The 21,994-nt window shown below is 57.2% G+C and overlaps 1 protein-coding gene across 1 annotated transcript; it reads right to left on the minus strand.

Annotated features, from left to right (window-relative positions):
* Positions 1–6,127: 6,127 nt before the first annotated feature.
* LOC104253547 (sacsin) lies at positions 6,128–21,020 on the minus strand. Its single transcript, XM_059827286.1, has 8 exons — positions 20,998–21,020; positions 19,846–19,933; positions 19,556–19,658; positions 19,094–19,240; positions 17,393–18,725; positions 17,061–17,149; positions 6,944–16,401; positions 6,128–6,907 (listed from the first exon to the last, which is right to left on the minus strand). Exons 1-8 carry the CDS (start codon positions 21,018–21,020, stop codon positions 6,347–6,349), a joined length of 11,802 nt encoding a protein of 3,933 aa, XP_059683269.1. The 3' UTR covers positions 6,128–6,346.
* Positions 21,021–21,994: the final 974 nt, after the last annotated feature.

The following is a 21,994-nucleotide window of genomic DNA, read 5'->3' on the forward strand; positions in this document are numbered from 1 at the left end:
GGCCCACCAGCCGCTCGCTCACCCCCCGCCCCAGCGGGATGGGGAGAGAGTGGGAACCGGGAACGTGAGAGAGCTCCTGGGTTGAGAGGAGATCAGTTTAATAAAGGAAACGAAATAGAAGAACAATAATAATGATAATAAAAATGGTAATGAAAAGGAAAATCCCAACCACAACGGCAACAACAAGTAAAAGCCAAGACAGACAAGTGATGCAAGTGAAAACAATTGCTCACCGCCCTCCGACCGATGCCCGGCCCGTCCCCAAGCAGCCGTCTCCCGGCCAGCTTTCCCCCTAGTTCTGTTGCTGAGCATGACGTCCTATGGTCTGGAATATCCCCTCGGTCAGTCGGGGTCAGCTGTCCCGGCTGTGTCCCCTCCCAACTCCTCGTGCACCCCCAGCCCACTCGCTGCTGGGGTGGGGTGAGGAGCAGAAAAGGCCTTGAGGCTGCGTGAGCGCTGCTCAGCAGTGACGAAAACATCTCGGTATTATCAACACTGTTTTCAGCACAAATCCAAAACTCAGCCCCATGCTAGCTACTACGAAGAAAATTAACTCTATCCCAGCCACAACCAGCACAGGGAGAGAAAACTTCAAATTTACAGGACAACGTACTCTGTGAATGAAACTTTATTTCATGAGCTCATCAAGAAAGACAACAAACAGACAGGACAAACAGGGCTCAGTCCCCTTTGCCCAGACCAGTCTATTACGTGAATTCACTTATTCACCGCTCAAGTCATGAGGTTTCATAACTTATAACCCAGAACTCTTAATTCATGCCCTTAGGAGCAAACAAAAAAGAATTCATTCCCTAGCCAACAGTGAGACTGCTCATCCTTCCTCCTCCGTCACGGTGCTGGCATCCCCCAAAACACTCTGGGAAGCACCAAAATCCCTCAGCGGTTCAGCTGCCGTTGGATCCACTGCAAAGGCTTTTTGGGTGAGCTGATGTTTTAGACCTTCCAGCTTGGAAGATTGGTCTATACCACTGCCAAAAGTCAGCAGATTCGGATGCAATGTCGTACCAGTGAGGTTCAACAGTTTGTTCAATTTCTGTTGTGATTCTGACAACCCGGCCGGTATTGTGTTTGATAGCAATAGTTTTTGGTATGTCATAGCTTTTTCATAACCGGTGATTAAGGATTCCAGTTCTTCCATTTGAGAGTATCCTGTGTCCCACATTGGTCCTAAGGGTATGGACCAAGTTGTAGGCAAGAATTCCAGCAGCGCTGATGTGAGGTTTGCTTTGTGGTTTCTCTGAAGTCATCCATGAGTTTCTAGTGCTGTAATGTTTCAGAGACGGACAAGGACTGGTTTCGTCTTCAGATAGGCACGGTGATTGATTGTCAGTCAACTAAAATGTCTATAAAAGATTCCAATGACATTTTCTGTAAAGATATGGCAATATCTATTCCCCCAAAGATACGTATGACTTGCTTGGCCAAAGAAACTGTGATTGCAGCTGCCGTAAGGAGCAAGTGGTGGGTTCCCAGCAGGTTAACTTGGTGTTCTCTAGGAAGTCATAATCAAAGTAAAGGTAGTTACAGAATTTTGGTTTCCTATGGGATCCTGATTGGTTTGAGTCATCTAGTCTGGGTCCAAACCTTACTGGTTTACCTAAACAACCAGATCCGGCACATACCAACCCTTTTACAGGGAACAGTTTGCATGATTTAGATTTTTTTGCAGATTATACTGCCTTATCACACAACTACTTGGGAGATATTGGGTATGTGGAGAAAGGGCGTTCAAGTATTTATCTGCACCCTGGGGTGGGAAATATATCCATCTGCATTAATGCTGTCTTCTGCCTCTGTAGTACACAAAATGTGGAAGAAGAATCAGGTTATCCAGGAGGAATGTAGAGACATTTCTGTGGAAGCAGTAGGGGAGTTAGAAGAATAGTTAGGGAGCTCTTGCGCCAGTTAGACATAACACCAGTTCACAGGACCAGAGGGTGCTAAGGGAACTGTCTATCATCTTTGAAAAATTATGGCAACAGAGGGTGGCTCCTGAGAACTGGAAAGAGCATTACACCAATCTTCAAGATGGGCACAAAGAAGGGTCTGAGGCATTAGAGGCAAGTCAACTCCATTCCAATCCCTGGGAAGGTGATGGAACAAATCCTTTTGGAACACACTTTCAAGCACCTGTGAGGCAAGGGGATTGGGAACAGCCAGCATAGATTTACCAAGGGGAAATCATGCCTGACCAACCTGATTGGCTTCTGCAATGAAATGAATGGCTCTGTGAATAATGGTAGACCAGTGATGTTGTTTACCTGACATTAGCAAAACATTCAACAGTCACATAGTGATGGATCAGTTCTATAAAGTGGCCAGTCTCTAGTGGCACCCCTCAGGGTTCAACACTGGAGCCAGTATTGCTGTTTAGTAATGACATGGATGACAGGACAGATCACACACTCACCAAAGCCACAGTCAGCATGAATCAGGGGAGGGAATGGTCAATACACCAAAGGGCAGCGCTGCAGTTCAGAGGGACTTTGGTGGGCTGGAGAAACAGGCTGGACTAAGAGGAGCTAGGAATCCTTACTCTCAACCATGTATCTTAAGCCTACAAAAGCCTCCTCCTCTCCCAGTGGAGGGATAGACTGTCGGAGTTACAGCAGCCAGCACTCTCCAGCATGTTATCTTTCCTTCCTGGCTTTTGCTGAGAACACAAACATGATTGATGAATTGCCCTTGATTGTGCAAATGAGAGGGTTTTGTTGCAATTATCTTAACCATCATTTTAATCCTAATTCTTTGCACTCTTTCTCCGGGCACTGCTGACTTCCTGTTCGGTCAGCAGACTGATTTTATGTTTTTGTAATAAAGGCATTCTCTAGCTCTTGTTTCCAGAGCTGATGTGAATGTATAAACCACTTACTTATTAAAAGGACAATCAATTAGGAGACTGACCCCAAAGAAGTGCTCAGTGAAACCTTACTGGAAGGCCTCTTCCCAGGTAGAGGCCAGACCCATGGTCCTTTCCATTAGCCAACAGGGCTTCTTCTCCCATCAAGCAATCCAGTGTAGATCTGTTTTACACATCAAAGTCTAAAAAGTTCTTGAGAAATCTCAAGACAGTGTGACAAAGGTCACACTCTGTCTTTGTCTTGAGTACAGGTGCTTCTTGTTTGGCTGTTCTGAAGTTTGAACAAACTGTCTTTTCAGGACAGAATCAGCAGTTTCAGCTCCTGGTAATGAGATATTTTCTGTCTGGTTAAGACTTTAAACTCTATATGAGTCTCCACAGAATAAATTCAGCGAAGAAGAAAAGGGAGAGCGGAAGGAAGCAAAGTTTACTCATTGCAAACAAAACCTAACCCTATAGTTTGCAATTGTTAAAAGGAAAAAAAAAAAAGTGTAGTGGTGAAAAAAGATGCTGGGAACTGAATTTTAGAGATGCATGGGTGGTGGAGAATGCTCCCCCTCCGCCCCCCCCAGTAAGAGCTGATTTCAGAATCACTTTCAGAAATAGTGACCTGCAGCTGCCATCTACAGCTGTCAGACATTGACTGTAAATTTAGGCAAAAGTTATGTCGGGGGTGGTGTAGGGAACCAGAACAAAAGGAGAGGGAGAGGGAGAAGGAGAAGGAGAGAAGGGAAAGGGAACACTGTCCCCAGAGAGCAGCCAAGAAGAGCAGCAACTGGATTTTCAGGTGAGTGTCCTCTCACAGGCGTTCTCTCTGCTATGGCAGGGGGTTCCCAACACTTCTCCCATATAATGACTGCACTTTTCTCCTCAGGATCTTCCCAAATGCCCTATTAGCCGCTACTCTTATGATGCTAATCAGAGTATGCCTTTCTCAGAGGTAGGAGCGGCTTGCTGATTAGCTAGAAGAGGAGCCAGATATCCAGAGCCCTGGGGAGAACGCAGGCGACCAAGGCATAGGACATGCTCCCTGTTGTAACTCCTGGACTTTACTTCACAAATGGCTGACAAACACAGGTGTCCAGGTTTGCAGGCACCCTGCCCTTCTCTTTCCCTGGACACTTCATCCACAAACTGCAGAAGCAACCAAACATCCAGGACATAAGGAACCTTCTCCCTGCAAGCTAGAGGAGGACTCAGGTGTTCAGGACTCCTTCAACCCCCCATTTTCCTTTTACCCATGGGAGCACAAAGGCATGCAGGGTCAAAGCACCCTCTTCCTGCTTTAACCTCAAGGTTCCCACCCAGCTGGCAGGAGAAGAGAATCTGGAGTCCAGGGCACAGGCCCCCACAGAGGAATCCTGTGATGGACCCTGTGGAGGACCCCAGCTTTTGTGCTCCCACACCAGCCTCCATGGGAAGCCACAGCCTTGATGCCTGTCCTGCTTATAGAGTCCTGGTGCCACTGGGACAGAAGGCCCCGATGAGTGTCAGCACTGCATCTTCCTGGTTGGAGCCACCCCTCATTTCTGTGGTCCCTAGAAGCTCACAGACACACTGCCCACTGATGTCATCGCCAGCCTCAGCTCCTTCTTGCATCCTATGCTCACCACAAGGGAGAACCACACACAAGAGAGACAGGAGCCATGTGCTCAGTCTTCCCAGCCTTGAAGGCATACAAGCCTCCACCTTCTACAACTGGTCAAGGGTCAGGGCGCCTGACAGTGAGCCTTCAGCACTGAGTGATGGCATCCTAGTCGTGTAGTCTTGGCCCAATTAGAAGACCTGGTCTCTCCAGGAACTGCCCTTTGACCTCATGGCAGGGACCACCCAACACTGAGATGATGCCACGGCAGCTTGGCAACCCTTGCACCCATGATCCCTATCATGACGTTTCACCTCAGCATACCAACCGTACAATCAAACTTAGACTTTGGTGATGGTCTCTGGGCCTATGGCAATGACTCCAGCCCATCGAAACTTCGAGCTCCTCTTGCTACTTCACCTACCCCCATGCTCTCCTTGACACCACCTCATCATCCTTATATTGGGTTTATGTGGCAATGTTTTGATAGCAGCAGGGCTGCAGGGGTGGCTTCTGTGAGAAGACACCAGAAGCTGCCCCCATGTCAGCCAGAGACAGTTGCAGCCAGCTTCAAGATGGACCTGCCGCTGGCCAAAGCTGAGCCAATCAGCGATGTTGTTAGCACCTCTGTAATAACATATTTAAGAAGGGGTAAAAACTGCTGCGCAACAGCAGCTGGGAGGGAGGAGTGAGAATACATGAGAGAAACAGCTCTGCAGACACCAAGGTCAGTGAAAAAGGAGGGGGAGGAGGTGCTCCAGGCGCTGGAGCAGAGATTCCCCTGCAGCCCATGTGGAAGACCATGGTGAGGCAGGTTGTTGCCCTGTAGCCCACGGAGGACCACGGTGGAGTAGATATCCACCTGCAGCCTGTAGAGGACTCCAGACCACAGCAGGTGGAGATACCTTGAAGAGAGCTGCAGCCTGTGAAGAGCCCACATGGGAGCAGGCTCCTGGCAGGGTCTGCAGCCTGTGGAGAGGAGTTCATGCAGGAGCAGGTCTTCTGGCAGGACCTGTGGCCCAATGGGGGACCCACACTGGAGCAGTCTGTTCCTGAAGGACTGTACCCCATGTAACGGACCCATGCCGGAGCAGTTCTTTAAGAACTGCAGCCTGTAGAAAGGACCCACATTGGAGAAGTTAGTGCAGGACTGTCTCCCATGAGAGGGACCCCAAGCTAAATTCCCCATCCCCCTGCACCGCTCGGGGGGGAGGGGGTGGAAGAGTCAGGAGTGAAGTTGAGCCCGGGAAGAAGGGAGGGGGGGGGGGGGAGGTTTAGGTTTGTTCTTATTTCTCATTATCCTACTCTGTTTAACTGGCAATAAATTAATTTCCCCAAGTCAAGGCTGTTTTGTCTGTGACAGTAATTGGTGAGTGATCTCCCTGTCCTTATCATGACCCATGAGATTTTCATCATATTTTCTCCCCCTGTCCTGTCGAAGGGGGGGAGTGATAGAGCAGCTTGGGGGGCACCTGGTGGCTAGCCAAGGTCAACCCACCACAGTCCTCTAAACCCCTCCATCGCCACCTTCACCTTCCACACGCACCCAGTTGCCCATGTCCTCCCCATGTCCCCTGACCACACTGTTAGTGAAGGGTCTACCAGCACTGCAACATTTATTATTGTACTTTATTTCCTCTGCTCTCAAGGCATGCCGATGGCACATGCTACCCCATGACTTCCAGTGGCCTAGGCCCCCCATCTGCCCCCAAATCCCTCCTACCTTAGTCCAGCCCTGCTGCAGGGCTGGACAGTCTGGAATTGCCTGTGGCAGTTCTGTGGCAAGTCCACGGTGAGTCCACAAGAGGTCCGTGGGAGGTCTGTGGTGGAGCCATGGTGGTCCCGTGGCCCAGCTGCCAGTGCCCCCTGAGGGGACATCCTCACATCCCACCCACATGGTCCTGCAGCCTCCCCAGCACTCCTTGCACCCGCTTCAGCACCTCCTCCTCATCCACACTGTGGAAGGCCTCATTGGGGGTGATGGGGAAGGGGTGGTAGCTCGGGTACTGTGTGGCCTTGCCATCCATGCCACAGCCATGCAACCACTCGACGTCCTCTGCCAGGCCCCTCAGCTTTGGCTCCACTGCCTCCAGCCATTGGGCCAGCCCCACCACCCCCATTGGGGCCTCAAAGGCCTCACCATGGCAAAGTACAGCAGCCACCAGCGCCTTCTCCACGGCCTGGTGCACCTTGAAGAGGACCCAGTTGGGGCAGCAGTGCCCGATGTCATTGTGGGCTGCCTGCAGGTCACTCTTGGCCTGTCGCAGCCACCGCTGGGCCTCTGGTTTGGATGGAGTCAGGGCCATGGCCTTCTCATTGCACAACCAGGAGCCATGGACTTCCAAGGTTGCCAGGCTGTGATCCACATCTCCACACTCTGGCATCAGGCTGTGCCAATATTTCCCTGGCTTCCCCTTTGCCACAGCCTCCTTCTGCAGCCTCTTCTCCAGCTTTGGCTCCAGCTCTGGTGCCATGACCTCCTCTGGCTCTGGTTTAGCACCCACCAGTGCCACATTGTTCTCCTCCAGAACAAAGGCCACATCCCGTGGCTCCTGGCAGACCAGCATTTCACGCAGCACTGACAAGGCAGGTGCCTCCAGCTGTCCACCCAGGATGACGTTGATCTCCTGTGCTAGCGTCTCCAGGACCCTCAGCTGGTGCCGGTCCAGCACCATCTCTGCATGCCGGATGTAGAGGAGCCGCTGGGCATCACCAGCCAGGCACACATGGATGAACTGTGCCTGGGAGCTGCCCTCCACCTTTGCACCACAGTGGACCAGCACAGTGCGGATGTCCTCGCAGCACTGCACTTTCAGCTGCTCCATTGCAAAGCCACCATTCCCCTCCATTCTCATCATAGCCCTGTGGCTCTGCCACTGGAGCAGGGCCTCCAGTCCCATCCGAAACCACTGTGATACCAGGAGGGTCTGCAGACGCCTCTGCCCAGGGCAGTGAGAACCGTAGCGACATGGTCGCAGACTGCCCTCCTCCAGCTGCTTCTCTGTCACCTCTGAGAGTGCCCGTGGCCGCAGGCGCTGTGGTAGCATTTCCAGCAGCCACCAGCTATTACACCTGGTCCCTGGCAGTTCAGCCATAAACACAAAAGTCTTCCCCAAGGCCCTAGAGGTACTTGAGGACACGCAGTCATTGAAGTACAGCCTGTGGGATGATTCTAGGCAGTCAGCAGTGCTCAGCAAGTACAGTTCAGCCACAGTGGAGAAATCAGGGGGGTCTGGTGCTTCCCGCAGCAGCTGGAAGAAGTGCCGTGTGGCCAGCAGGACTGTCTTCTTCTGGATGGTATTGAGCGTCCCACTGACACGGCTCTCCTGGTGGATTTGGGCCAGAACATGGCTGTAATGAGTCAGTGTGGGGAGCAGGACCACGCCAAGGTGTTGCAGGAGGTCTCCATAGACAGCCATGTGGGGGTCAGGCGTGAGGAGATAGGGGTAAAAGTCAGCCTCGTCTGGGAGGGATATCACCACTTGCCGTGGCATGGCCATGTCCCCTGACTTGGCCAGCACCACAGGCAGCTCAGCGAGGCGCCCTGCGTCTACCTCCTTCAGATGGGTCTGCAAGAAGTTGTACACCTTCTGGAGCACGCTGGCCCGTGTGTTCACCTGCTGTGGCATCTGACAGGCTGCCCTGCACACCTGCTCCAGGTTGGCCACCACCAGGGCGGTGGGTATCTCTACAAGGACTCCCATGGCCTCCAGGAGGTCCTGCTTGAGTGCAAGGGACTTTGGCAGGATGGTGGCTGATGTCCACAGGAGCTCAGCCACATCTTCTTGGCAGTGGTAAACGCTGCCTTTCAGGGCCACAGGCTTAGTGCAGGCTGAAAAAGGGGGGTGGAGGTTCATCAGGTTCGGGGGGATGTCCAGTGGAGGCAGGAAGTGGACTGAGGCAATTCGGCCCAGGAAACCCTTTGGCAAGGGACTGTCCAACAGGGTGCCAAGCTTGTTGAGCATCTCCTGTTGTCGTGCCAGCAGGTCTTCAGTGTGGCACCTAGCCTGAGTGGCTTCATGCTCTATCTCCAGGGCCAGTGCCACAAAATCCTCTACAGACAGGCTGGTGCGGACACCTGCCTGAAGCAGGAAAGCATTAGCAGCTTCCCGGTTGTAATCTAGCTCCACAAAGAAAGACTCAGGCACAAAGCGGTTTTGGAGCCGCAGAGTGCAGAAGGAGGGTGTGTTCTTGTAGAAGTAGGAGGCCAGGCGCAGCACGCCATGGGCATCTGGTATAAAGGCCACAGTCTGAAAAGCTGCCACAACATCTTCCTTGAACTTAAAGTCACAGATGCGTTGCAGGGCAAAGAACAAGCGCACAGCTTCCATAAGCTCTTGCGCTGTGAGTTGGGAAAGCCGGGGCAGCACCACAGTCATGAAAAGCTGCTGGTCATCTGTGAGCCCCCAGTGAAAATCCTTGGCCAGCTGCTGGTGGATGTTGTCTGCTGTGAGCAGCAACATGCCCTTCTCCAGGTTGTACAGGGCTTGGGCACCCAGGGGCACTTCTGGGAACTGGCTTTTGAGCAACAGCACCTTGCGATAGGGTGCCACAGATACATAGTCCCCATCATACTTACGGAAGAGAGGCAGGAGCTGGAGCTGCTCCAGTGCCGTCGAATGCAGTTTTCCCTGCACAAAGCGCAGCAGGACAGTCACATCCCACTCATTTAAGTCCCTCCAGCGGAGATCAGCTCTGGTGGCCGCCAGCTGGTCCAGCACAGCCGTGGGCTCTGTGGCCTGCAGTGCCCTTTTCTTCAGGCAGTGGTGGGCAAAGTCAAAAGGCAGCAGGGACAGCTGGAGCACAGGGATGCCCAGTTTGTGCAGCACCTTGGCCACATCTGTGTCACAGTCAAAAAGAACATTGGGGAGGGAGGATAGTGGCAGTAGGTGCTTCGAGCCTGTCTTATCCCCCCGAACAGGCAGCACCACCACATCCTGGAGATGATCCATGAACAACTTCATGTCTGCCTCCAAATTCTTTTTGGCCTTCGTGTCTGGGCAGACCACAGTGCTGAAGAACTTCCACAGCTCCTTGAGCCACTTCTTCCCCTCTGTGGTCCAGTTCAGCTGACCCAGTGCCTCCTGGATGAGTGGTGTAGCCTCCACGAGGCCAAGCTCCTTCACAAAGCAAGGCAGGGTCAAGTCAGAAATGAACTTGTCGGCAAAGCAGTGGCAGTGGTGGGGGAAGAGGTGGGCAAAGGAGCTGCGGAAGACTGGGTGGTGGATGCTGAGGGCATTCAGGGAGCCATCTTGTTTGGCCAGCAAGGGCAGGCCTTCCAGTTGTTCCTTGTCCACACCCCTGGGCTCCAGGCAGTTTTTCAGCAGGATGGAGCAGTTCTTTGCTGTCCTCAGGGGTGTATCAGCCAGCATGCAGGGCACGGGGAGTGCCAGGGCCTTAAGGAAGCGCCGGAGAGAGTCTGGCTGCATGGCAACAGCCTCCACATCCGCTCTAATGAACTCCACATAGATCTGCTGCAGGTGGCTGAATGCTGGCACCAGGTTCATGTTCAGGTGATGCAGCACCTCATGGAGAGCTGGCTCAGGCCACACCTTGAGGAAGTATGGCTCTGTTAGCACATCCCCACCACCTGGAGATGCCCAGGTCATTGTCACCATGCTGCCAGGTGGCTTCACACGGTAGACAGGCACCAGGGGCAGGCGTGCATGACTGAGATGCCTATAGACATCCTTCACCAGGTTCTGAAAGGTAGGTTGCACGTTTGCCACAACAGGGAAGAACTGGAGGTAGTGGCAGGCCAGGTGCATCTGGCAGTTGTTCAAAGACCTGAACTGGAGCACTTCAGGCCCCAGGGCTTTCCGCTGCCTGGCAAGAAAGGCACAGTATAGTGGAGCCACCAAGTGCCGGAGCAAGAAGCCATTCCAGGCTGCCTCTCTGCTGCCTGGGTCCTGGCGGAGATTGCGTCTGGCCGCATCCACAGAGAAGTTGGCATTGATGTGCACAGGCAGCCCTGTGATCAGTGGCAGCGGGAGTGTGCAGAAAGCTTTGCCTATGACTTTGTCCAAGTTCAATGGCCTCAAGCAGGCAGCCACAGCTCCGTAGGGCAGCCGCCCAAGCACCGGAGACTCCTCAGCCCCCTCCTGCACCCCAATTTGGGAGACCACCCTCCACACGGTGCTGGTCCTGGCCTTGCTGGTTTTGACTGTCATGATATAGGAGACAGAGGTGAGGCTGTTCTCACCCGTGGCTTGGCTCAATCGTGCTTGAAAACTCCGTCTCAGCTCTGCATCACCATCTGTCAGCTCTGTGGCCACCCTCAGCTTCTCCAACAGCTTCTCGCCGTCTGGGGGTATCTCAGAGAAGACCACAGTGCGGAGGTGCCGGAGGAAGAGCACCAAGTCCTCACCTTCCTCAACCAGTACTCTCTCCATGTCCATGAGGTCTTGGTCCCGCACGACCATGTCAGACACCCTGGAAAAGGCAGCCCTAGCTGCAGTGCGGAGGGGTAGCCGGAAGAGGACACCCTGGTTCAGGTTGAAGAGCGAGGGTAGGAAGGTGCCATAAACGTCTGGAAAGGTCCTCTTGAATTCAGGGTTGACAGCGAACATCCCGCCAGGACTCTCAGTTGTGGCTCCGGGCACGTAGTAGAGATGGGGATCAAAGACGCACAGGGCACTGTCTCCAGTAAGGAAGGCTGGGCAGTCAGTAAAGTGGAAGACAGTGTTGAAGCCAAGGCCATATTTGCCTGTGACATCCTGCCGGCCTTGCTTGCCACCCACCCCCAGACGCTGAATGCCTTCAATGTCCTGCTGCTGGAAGGGGCTGTCGTTGTAGATGCAGAGGGCAGGGCCCTGCAGGAAGTTCCAAGTCTCACTGAAAGTGGCATCCACTGGGTGCTCCCGGCGGTCCCACACGAAATGCACAAGCCTCGCACCAGCATCATCCGCATTCTGGAGCAACTCTATCACCAAATCACGAGCGGATGCTGGGTACTCCCCCAAGATGTTCTTTATCCGTGTAGGCAAGTCTTCACGGGCACCAAATGGCTGTGCCCAGAGACTCAGCTCTGCACTGAGTAGTCGGTTGCTCTCCAGTGCCCAGTGGCGTGTGGTAAGCACCCCACAGTGCAGGGCAGTGGCTCGGGACAGCTGTTCATGGCACAGCAGGACATCGCTGCCCACTGGCATCCATGGCATATCATTGAAGAGGAGCTTGTCCCGTGGACGCAAAATGCCCTTCTGGTCAGGTAGAAAGAGTTGCTGGGTCTGGTAGGCATCTGGCTCTTTCTCATCTGCCGCCAAGCCACAAGACAACAGCCGCAAGGCCAGAGCCAGCTCTGCGGCAGGCAGTGGCTCTCCAGCATGCATCTCTGCCAAGATGCAGAGCACTCGGGCATAATCACCCCAGGTGAATGTGTGGCGCAGCCCCACACACTCCCAGAGTTGGCTGTAGGGCCGGTACTGCTCTGGGAGCTGGTGAAGATATGGGACAGCCTCAAATGACAGCACCTTAGCCACAGTCATGACCGGTACAAAGCAGGAGCCCACCAAGATGAAGGGCTCCCCTTGGGCCACTGCAGAAGCCACCTCACCCCAGCTGGAGTGATCTCTCTGGAGCAGCATGTGCAAGTACCTGTAGCAGCAGTGGGTGCTGTCCTGCAGGATCTCCAAAGGGAGAGCATTGGAGCTACAGCTCAGTGCTTGCAGCTGCTCAAGGACTGTAGCTGCTGGTATCTGACGGTCCAACCCCAAGAAGGATGCAACCTCCTTGGGGAGGCTAAAGTTTTCCCCCAGCAATTTAGGAGCCAAGATAGGGTGGATGAGTCCCACTAGTGGGGCGTGGAGGTGATGGTAGAGCTGGGCAGCTGGCAATAGCACATGTTCGCCAGTGGGCAGTGTACCAGGGAGGAAGGGCAGAGTCTGGAAAGCTGCCTGTATGGTGTTGTTCACCCTCTCCTCCACTGCATCCTGAAGCAGCTCAAGGATGCAGGCAGCCCTCCGGCAGCCCTGGGCACGGTCCTCAGCCCAGATAAGCTGCACTGTCTTTGCCCGCTCCAGCAGCTCTGGCAGCGTCATTGTGTCCTTAACCATGCCCAGCCTCTCCAGTTGGCTTAGTCTTTCTGGGGAAAGGAAGGCATCCCCAGTGGGGAAGCGCCCATCCTTAGGGTCATATAAAGAGGCAGTGCGGCCTCTGGGATGCACCAGGTGATTGATGAGCTGCAGGTGGCCATGAGGGGTGGCAGGAATGCAGGGCACTGTCTTCAGCACTCTGTCCACATCATCATGAGACAAGTCCAGTGCATGGAGAAGTAGTGGGTCCCGGTCAACAACAGAGAGGTCTTCCAAGTTGGGAAGCACAAGCTCACAGTAAAAGCGGGGCCAGTCATAGGTGCCAGCATCCACTGCCTTCCCAAGGCCCCTCTGCACCTGCTCTGGCAAGGCCACAGCTAACAGGGGATGGGGTAGAGTGGTGGCAAAGACGCGCTTCGCCACAGCACCCAGCTTGGGGTGTCTGACCACAGCCTGGTGCAGGAAGCGGGCGTCCTGCAGCGAGCACCATGAGCAGCCATCAGAAAAGAGCCTGGGGCCATTCCTGGCTGCCACAGCCTGGTAGAAACCAGTCACAGCCTCCGTAAAGGGGTAACGGGCAGTGTTAGTGTCTGGCCAGAAGGCATGATATTCATAGCTCTTCAACTCACCTGCCTCATGCATGGTGCGGAGGTGGTCCAGCGCCCGGAGCCAGGCAACTGGCACAGCATTGCGGAGCAGCGCCCGGTTCCACTCACCCCGCTCCGCCGTGTCCCACAGCCCCTTGCGGTTTGAGAGGATGCTGAAGGTCCCATGCACATGGATTGGCAGCCCTGAGGCAACTGGCATGGGAAGGTGGCAGAAGACTTGCCCCTCCTCGGCACCCAGACACGGCACCCACTTGCCATCTGCAGTAGGGGCAAGGGGAAGGGCTACGCCAGCCATGGGAGGCAGAGGATGGAGCCCTGCCTGTGCATTCTGACGAAACAGTTCAAGCAACTCCCCATCACCCTGACACACCAAAACTAGGTAGTACCACGTCGTCTTGGATGCCTCCTCACAGGCTGTGAGCTTCTCGATAGCTGCCCAGCTTGGGGGGTCCCCAGGGGCCCCCAAGTGTAGGATCTCCTTTCGCCGCAGCATGGCCAGAGGCATGGTATCGTCCCCAGAGGTGGCCATGTCTGGCAGCATCTCCAGGGATATCTCCTTCACCCTCTGCAGGAAAAGCAGCAGGAGCCGGTTAGAGCCAAGGAAGTTGGTGCCAAGGGACTGGATGCGTTCTGTACCAAAGGCCTCTGAGCAAATCTGTGATGTCACAGCTTCCTCTTCAGTGCGAAAAGGCAGGCGGAAAAGGCTCCCTGGAAAGGGTCCTGGCTCAGGCAGGCAGCACCCAAAGATACCATGGTAGGGCCAGAACTGCTCAGCAAAGGCACGGAGGATGCGTGGTCGGCTGGAGAAGTCCAGGCGGATGCCAGGGCAGCCAGCCCTGGGAATGTGCTTGCCCAGATGGGTGCCATTGGGATCAAAGATGAGCAGTGTCTCCCCACTCAGCACTGCTGGCACATCTGTGACACGGTAGACAGAGCTGAAGCCCAGCCCAAAGCGCCCGATCCGGCCTGCCTGGCCCTCCTTCGTAGCAGCTCCAACCCGTGTGATGTTACGGAGGTCATCCTCTGTGAACAGGGCATTGTTGTAGGCCCAGAGGGCTGGGCCATGGCAGGCAGCCATGCCAGGGTCTAGCAGCCCAGATGCGGCCTTTCTGCAGCGTCGGAGGTCCAGGAGGAAGCGGCACACAGTAGCTCCGGCATCTTCTGCATTCTGGACCATCTCTGTGAAGAGGTCGCCCTCCTCCCCGTACTCCCGGAGGATGTTGCGGAGCCGTAAGGTGATGGGCTCTGAGGGGCCACAGGCTGTGAACGGCTCTGGCCCCAGCACCCGCGTACTGAGCAGCTCTGTGCCGAGGAATATGGCTGTACTGGATGGCACTGCCTCATGCACCACCTCCTGAACATCCTCCTCTGGCTCCAGCTCCATGTCCAGGTACACGGTAGAGGCAGCTGGCCGGAGGGCAAAGCCCGAGCTCTCCAGGATCCTCACAGGAACGGGCACCATGCCCTCTCCCCGGTGCCCCCGACTCTTAAGCCACTCCAGGACAGCTACAGCCACCTGCAACTCTGCTGCAGTGCCAGCTCTGGAGCTGCGTGTGTCTATGTCCTGCCCCAGGGAGCGCAGGGCTGCAACTGCCCTCTCCTCACTCACCCTCTCCTCCACCCCCCAAGCCCTGAAGAGGTTGCTGTAGGTCAGGAAGTCAGGGGGCACCCGGGGCACCAGCATCCCCAGCTCCAGCTTCTCAGGATAGCCCAGCACGGCATCACATGGCAAGACAAACCCAGCCCCGGTCCACACCACAGCATCATCTGGGGCAGACCCAAAGGTCGTCAGGTTTTCCTGCATGTGCTGGTAGACAGGCCGGAGTGCGGGACCTACCTCACCCATGTTCCTGCATGCTGCCAGCTGTCTCAGCTGCTTCCACACGCTTTCTGGCGGTGGGGTCTTGCTCAGTCCCAGCTTCTTCTCTGCCTCTGGCACAAAGGCGCTAGTCAAGTGCATGGCAAGCCCCACCAGGGGCTGGTACTGGGTGGACCGCAGCTCCCGGGGGCACAGGAAGGGCTGCCTAGGCTTTCCAGTGCACTTGGAACGAGGGACCCATGGCAGGGCTTGGAGCTGCCTAAGATTTGCAGCGCTGAAACCAGCCAGTGCCTTGGGGCAGTTGCAGACCTTGATCAGTGCCTGAGCCCTGCCCAGAGACGCTGCGTCACCCTGACTCACACGTGCTGCAGCCTCTAGGATGTCCGAAGGCACCAGGCACCCCTCACCATGCCGCAAGCCCAGGGCTCTCAAGGCACGGAGGACAGGCGGACTGCGGAAGGCGGCAGGAGGAAAGTGCTCAGGGCCCAGCAGTGCCTGCAAGGTGCTCTCACAGGGGTCGTAGAGGTCTCGCGGGCACACGGGGCCATTGGGGGTCTCCAGGAAGGCTAGCCTGCTGCAGACCTGCTGGAGTGGGGGGCTCTGTGCAAAGAGGATGTCTCCGTGTTGCAGCACCCAGAGTAGCAGAGCCTGTGTTTCAGCTGCCCGCCCTGCATAGGCGCCCCGGGCCACAGCTCTGATGGCCTCCAGCACCATCTGGGCTGCACTGATGAGGGACGTCTCAAGCCTCCCCAGGAGCCGCCGGTCAGCTTCATCCCGGCACTGCAAGACGGGCTCCGGCAGCACCACATCTCTGGGCAGCTTCAGCTCTGGCTCCAGTGCCGGGGTGACACCAGCCGGTACCAGCTCCATGGGCTGCGGGGTGGCCAAGCAAGGCAGTGGGATGAAAAGGGGCAGAGCAGCCAGTGTGGCCCTGTCCTGCTTTCCCAGGGATGGGATGTCTGCCAGATAGAGCCGGAGGGTGACCACATCCGCAGCAGGCAGCGAGGCCAGGCGGGAGGCCACATCTGCAGCCTCCCGCCTGCCCAGGGCCCGCAGGGCATTGAGGGGGGATGGAGGCAGGACGTAGCGGGACAGGGAGTGGTGCCACATGGCCGGTGGCACCACTGGGCAACCAAGGACCTCCAGCACAGAGGCCACAGCAGGTGGCAGGCACTGGTCCTCCCATGCCTGGAAGATAAGGCTGGACTGGGGTATCAGCGGAGCCAGAGAGATGCTGGGGGCATCCAGTGGGGACAGGGGAATGAGACAGAGCCCCTCCAGAGGGCCCAGATCTTCTACGTGGTGGGCCAGGAATTGCCACAGAGCTGAGAACCAGGAGGCTGGGGGCTGGGGGGGGCCTTGGGCCGGGCACCAGGTCACTGGGGTTGAAGACTGGGACGTCCAGGTGGGGGGCAGAGCCAAGCGTAGGGTCAGGCAAGTCACGGCTGGGTCCAGCAGAACCAGGTTGGGGAAGAGACCTGTGTGCAGGAGGCAGAGGCTGGACGAGGAGTACCTGGGACCTGGGACCTAGCAGGGGGACCCGGGATGTGGGGGAAAAAAACCTGAGGATGGAGGGATGGGGGGCAAGGGATGGAGCGGCCCCCGTACTGGGGATAGAAGGACCTGGGCTCTGGAGGGATGGTGGATACCCTGAATAGCAGGAACAGCAGAACCCCAGATTGGGGATAGAGGAGATCTGAGAGGCAAAGAGGTGTTAGGGGGACCAGTACTGGGGGGCACAGAGGTCCTCAGATGGGGGACACAGGGAGACCCAGGATCCAAGGGAGCACAGAGGGCATGGGGGAATGTGGGAAGAACAGCAAGGACAGGGGAGTCCCCAGAGACACAGGGAGACGCAGGACAGGAGAGGTGGCCCTGGGCTTGAACAACACACCCCAAACCAGAGAGAGGCAGTGAGACTTGGGATCTACAGTGCTGGTGAATGGATGGGGGAAGCCCAGAGAGGGGCCTCAGACAGTGATCAGGGACCCCAGGTGTGTACAGGGAGTATCAGCGTGGTACAGGAAGATATTGGGGCTGCAGAGGAGCCCCAGGGTGTACAAGGGTGCCTAGGCGTGTTGGGGTTTAGAGAGAGATCGGGGACCCAAAGGTGGTCCAGGGACCCCCTGTCTCTTACCCGCCTTGGCAATGTCTCGCAGGAGGCTGTCCAAGCCTGGCTCCAGGTCTGAGGGCAGGAAAGACCCGGCCAGGCCGGGCAGGAGCTCCCTGTGGGGACAAATGGAGGTGCTGGGGGACTAGAGGGGTAATGGGAGGTAGGCAGCTTCCTGGACACCTGGCTCAGCTCCCACTCGGTGATACGAGGGGAGAGAAGGAGAGCAGTGAGGCGCCCAAATGTCCAGGTTTGACCGTGGCCCCCCTTTCAGCTCAAGAGCAGGAGCTGAGCCCTGGGCAACCAGCTCGCCTGCCCACTCCCACAGGGAACGGGGCTGCCTGGGGCCATGGACTCACCTGGGGCAATCAGACGTGTCCACATAGACAATGGCTGACACAGTTCCAAAGGCCACGAAGGTCCCATCGGCGCGAGGCAGGAGTGGGAGACCCCGCAGTTCAGCATGGCACCCGTCCCCGGCCACATAGCGCAGCAGGGAGAGCCGGTCGGTGGCTGGGAGGCCTGTGGCCCCATAGCGCCTCAGCACCTCCCGCACGTGGCTCGCCGTGGCCTCCCGCACGTCCTCCGCCATCGCCAAAGCCAGCGCCCTGCGTACATGAGCTGGGACCTCAGCCACTGGCTCCCCGGCTGCCACCAGCAAGGCCTGGACCACCCGCCGTGTGGCCATGTCCCCCATGGCCTCAGGCAGCAGCACAACCTCGGGGGCCCGCAGCCACCCTGCAGCCCCCTCTGTGGCTGGCACCAGGGTGCGGGCAGCTGCCAGCTCCCGGCAGACATGGGTCACCAAACTGCGGATGCGGCCACAGCTCGGCATGCACGCGGGGTCCGGCCAGATTCTGTAGGCATCTGCATCAGGCAGAGCTGCGGCCACAGCAGCCATGTGGCTGTAGACCCGCGGCAGGAGGCCAAGGAGCAGCAGGGCGTTCCAGCGGGCATCGTCCTCGCCCTCCTTGCCCTCCTCGGGCCAGCGGAGGTGGCGGCGGTCGTCAGAGAGGGCGAAGGGTGCGCTGGCGTGGACGGGCAGCCCTGTGGCCATCTCATCCGTGGCTGGCAGGGGTAGGAAACAGCACAGCCGCCCTCGGCAGGCCCCACGGAGGGGGTATGCCAGGCTCAGCTCAGGGCAGCACCCCAGCCCTGTGCCCAGGGCTACGGCTGGCCCCTCCGTGGCCCTGCCCGTGACAACCAGCCACTCGGTCCCATCCCCTACCCCATCCCCATGCAGGGCCACCAGGGACCACGCCAGACTCAGCCCCTCGTCCCCTGATGGCCCTGGGACAGGGAGAGGCTGAGGGGATGCCACAAGGGTCCCCATGAGTGTCTGGACACCATCAGGGGCCACGTGGTGCAGGGCCACGCGGCGGACATGGCGGAGGAAGAGGAGGGCAAGAGGGGCCTCGGTGAGGAAGGTCTGGAGGAGGCTACGGAGGCGCTCAGGATCTGAGACCCCTGCAGTGATTCCTGAGGGTTGCCGGCGGAGGGGGAAGCGGAAGAGGGTGCCCTGGGCAGAGCCACGGTGCTGTCCCACAGCTTCCAGCCCAGCCCAGAAGGGCTCGAAAAGGCCAGGAAGGTCCTGGGCTGCAGAGATGTCCCAGCGGGCACCGGCACCTGGCAGCACCTGGCATTCGGGGTCCAGCACCCCCAAGGATGGGGGGCTCAGCACACCTGGCAGGTCTGGGGACATGGGAACCATGAGGCCACAAGGATGGCATGGACCCCACTGCCTCCCCAGATCATCCCAACCCATCAGTGCCCCAAGTGCCCACCCAGTACCCTCAAGTTCAACCCACAGTGCCTCTCATGATCCCAATCTTAATCCCAACTCATCAGCCCTCCCTCAGTTTGGCCCTGCAGCCTGCCCTCCATTGCCACCCAGCCTCCCCCCAGCCTCCTGGTGCTTCAGGTTTCCTCACTTCAGACACAGCACTCCATCCTGCATCCCCTCAGTGCCCCCCAGTACTCCCCAGCACCTGTAGTTCAGTGCCTCCAGTACAACCCATGTCCCCGGTTCAATTCCAGTTGAGGCCCCCAGTGCCACTCACCGGTGAGGTGGTAGACAGAGGTGAAGCCCAGGCCAAAGCGCCCCACGGTGCTGGGGTCCCCACGTTTGTGCGACACCCCTGGGCGCATGAGCCCTGTCCAGTCCCGGGGGGACATCACGACATCATTGTAGGCCAGGAGGGCTGGGCCTGGGGGGTCAGGACCACGGGTTAGGGGAGACTTGGGACACGTAGGAGGGATTGCAACCCACATTCAGTGCCCCCACAATCTCAGCCCCCCCTCCAGTCCCACAAAATCACCCTCAGTGCCAGCAGTACCACTGAGTCCTCCCAGTACCCTCAGTGTACCCAGCACATCCCAGAACACCTCATTGGTTCCAGTTCCCCCAGTCCACGCTGATTCCGCTTCGATTCTTCACCAGCATCCCCCAATCCCTCCCAGTACCTGCCAGTGCCACCCCTGTGCTTTGTCCAGTCTCTCCTAGTGCCGGTCGCGCCTCTCACCCTGGGTACCCTCCAGTCCCCCTCCGGTCAAGTCAAACTCTCGCTCGTCAGACACAAACACGACCTCGTTAGCGCCGGCGTCGTCCGCATTCTGCACCAGCTCCTGCATTCAGGGATCAGTGCCAGGACACGTGGGACCCCCCAGCCCCCAGAGAAAAGCACCGACCCACTCTCCCAGCTGGCCAGCAAGGTCCAGGGATTGGTGCTGGGCAAGGACCACCAGCCTCCTCAGCTGCCTGCTGCCCAGCTGGGCAAGAGAGCCCGACGGCTGGGCTCCCTGGGGGTCTCACCTTGAGGATCTGCCCCCCATCAGGGTACTTCTGCAGGATGCTGTGCAGGTAGTCAAGGAAGATGGGTGCCCGCTGGCAGAAGGCCTCCCTGCAAAGCAGAGAGAAAGGTCAAGGACTTGGGGGGGGGGGGGGGGGGGGGGGGGGCAGGACTGGCCTCTGTGGGTAACCAGGACCCCCATTTCCTCCTTGGATCTCCCAGAATGTCCCCCTCCTTGGGGGGTCAAGGACCCACTGAAACTGATACCAAAGACTTAAACAAATCAGTTAGCATACAAAAAACCCAGATCCCTTTGTGCAAACTTTGTACAGATGAGTTAAGATGATACTGCGTCACACAAACTGAAATATGCATTAGTTTTCCCGGAAACAGGCTGGCTGTGGCGATTAGCTCTATTGGGTTATGTTAACGTTCTCTACCTGGAGACAAAAGTAGATCTAGCACCCGATATAGCCTCTGGGTCTCCTGATAATGGCTGATATGCAAACTTGAGACTTGGCCAAACAGCCAAGTCAGTGAAATGCCCCAAATGGGTGTCCTAAGGCTGACCTACCTCATTATAATGTTAAAACCCACACCTCCCAGCTAGAAAAGCCCCCAACCCAAATAAGCCCCCTACTCTCTGGGCATGGGTAGGGAATTAAAAGAGAACTGTATCCTTAAGATGCAGTAAGAAAGATCCTAACCAATAGTTAGCTAAAGGGTAGGACCAGCAGCCGTAACTAACTTTGTTAACTGTTCAAATACCTGTCATGATTTCAGCTGGGTGTGCATGCTGGGAGGAGGGATCCCCCGTGCACCCAGCGCTGCAATAAACCAGTGTCGGCTTTCTGAACTATCATTTGGGTTGGAGAGTTTTCTTGGGTACGATTTTCGGTAACAAAACAACCACCTCCAAGGACCGCTCCCCACCTCCCCAAGGCTCCCATCTCTTCCCGGGACCCTCCAGCAACCCTGAAACTTCCCCAGCAAGCCCTGAGCTCCCCAGAATCCCCCACCTCCCTCAGTAACTCTTCAGGTCTCCCCACTAATCCCTGAGCCCCCCGTCCCACCCATAGCCCCCAGTGACCCCCGGAACCCTCCAGCCATCCCCCATGTCTCCCCATAAAACCTCAGTAACACCCCAGTGCCCCCCCCTCGCCAGCCCCACTCACGCATTCGGCTGCTTGAGGGCCATGACGGACACGCAGGGCTGACACCGTGGGTCCCCGTCACCGAGCTGTCCGGTGCCGCTCCCCGGCGCCCGCGTCCCCCCGGCTCGGTGGCCCTGGCCCCACCCCCTGGCCCTGCAGTTTCTTTTCCCCGCTGCCCATCCCTCCGCGCTTTCGTCACCCAAAAACTGCAGGGGGGGAGGGAGCGGGGGGGCAGGGAGATGCGGGGCCAGGAGGAAACAGCGTTGGATTGGGGGGGGGGGCGTGGGCCACAGCTATGGGGCAGGGATGTGGGGGTATGGCTATAGGGCAAGGACCATAAAGGCATAGCAATGGGGCTGTGGATATGGGGTGGGGACCATTGGGCGATAGGAGCATCTGTATGGCATGGGCGGGGGGCATGAGGGTATGGCTATGGGTTGGGGACCATGGCAATGGGGCTGTGGATATGGGGTGGGGACCACTGGGCGATAGGAGCATCTGTATGGCATGGGCGGGGGGCATGAGGGTATGGCTATGGGTTGGGGACCATGGCAATGGGGCTGTGGATATGGGGTGGGGACCACTGGGCGATAGGAGCATCTGTATGGCATGGGCGGTGGGCATGAGGGTATGGCTATGGGTTGGGGACCATGGCAATGGGGCTGTGGATATGGGGTGGGGACCATTGGGCGATAGGAGCATCTGTATGGCATGGGCGGGGGGCATGAGGGTATGGCTATGGGTTGGGGACCATGGCAATGGGGCTGTGGATATGGGGTGGGGACCACTGGGCGATAGGAGCATCTGTATGGAATGGGCAGGGGGCATGAGGGTATGGCTATGGGTTGGGGACCATGGCAATGGGGCTGTGGATATGGGGTGGGGACCACTGGGCGATAGGAGCATCTGTATGGCATGGGCGGGGGGCATGAGGGTATGGCTATGGGTTGGGGACCATGGCAATGGGGCTGTGGATATGGGGTGGGGACCATGGGGCGATAGGAGCATCTGTATGGCA

Source organism: Gavia stellata, chromosome 20 (assembly GCF_030936135.1).
Source record: "Gavia stellata isolate bGavSte3 chromosome 20, bGavSte3.hap2, whole genome shotgun sequence".
Taxonomy (NCBI): domain Eukaryota; kingdom Metazoa; phylum Chordata; class Aves; order Gaviiformes; family Gaviidae; genus Gavia; species Gavia stellata.

Coding starts and splice junctions, on each gene's coding strand:
- LOC104253547 (XM_059827286.1), bottom strand. CDS start 21,020: ATGGCCCTCAAGCAGCCGAATGC. Junction 17,150..17,392: donor GACACGTCTGATTGCCCCAG/GTGAGTCCATGG, acceptor TTGTCCCCACAG/GGAGCTCCTGCCCGGCCTGG. Junction 16,402..17,060: donor GCGAGACATTGCCAAGGCGG/GTAAGAGACAGG, acceptor TCCTGCACACAG/GTCTCTTCCCCAACCTGGTT.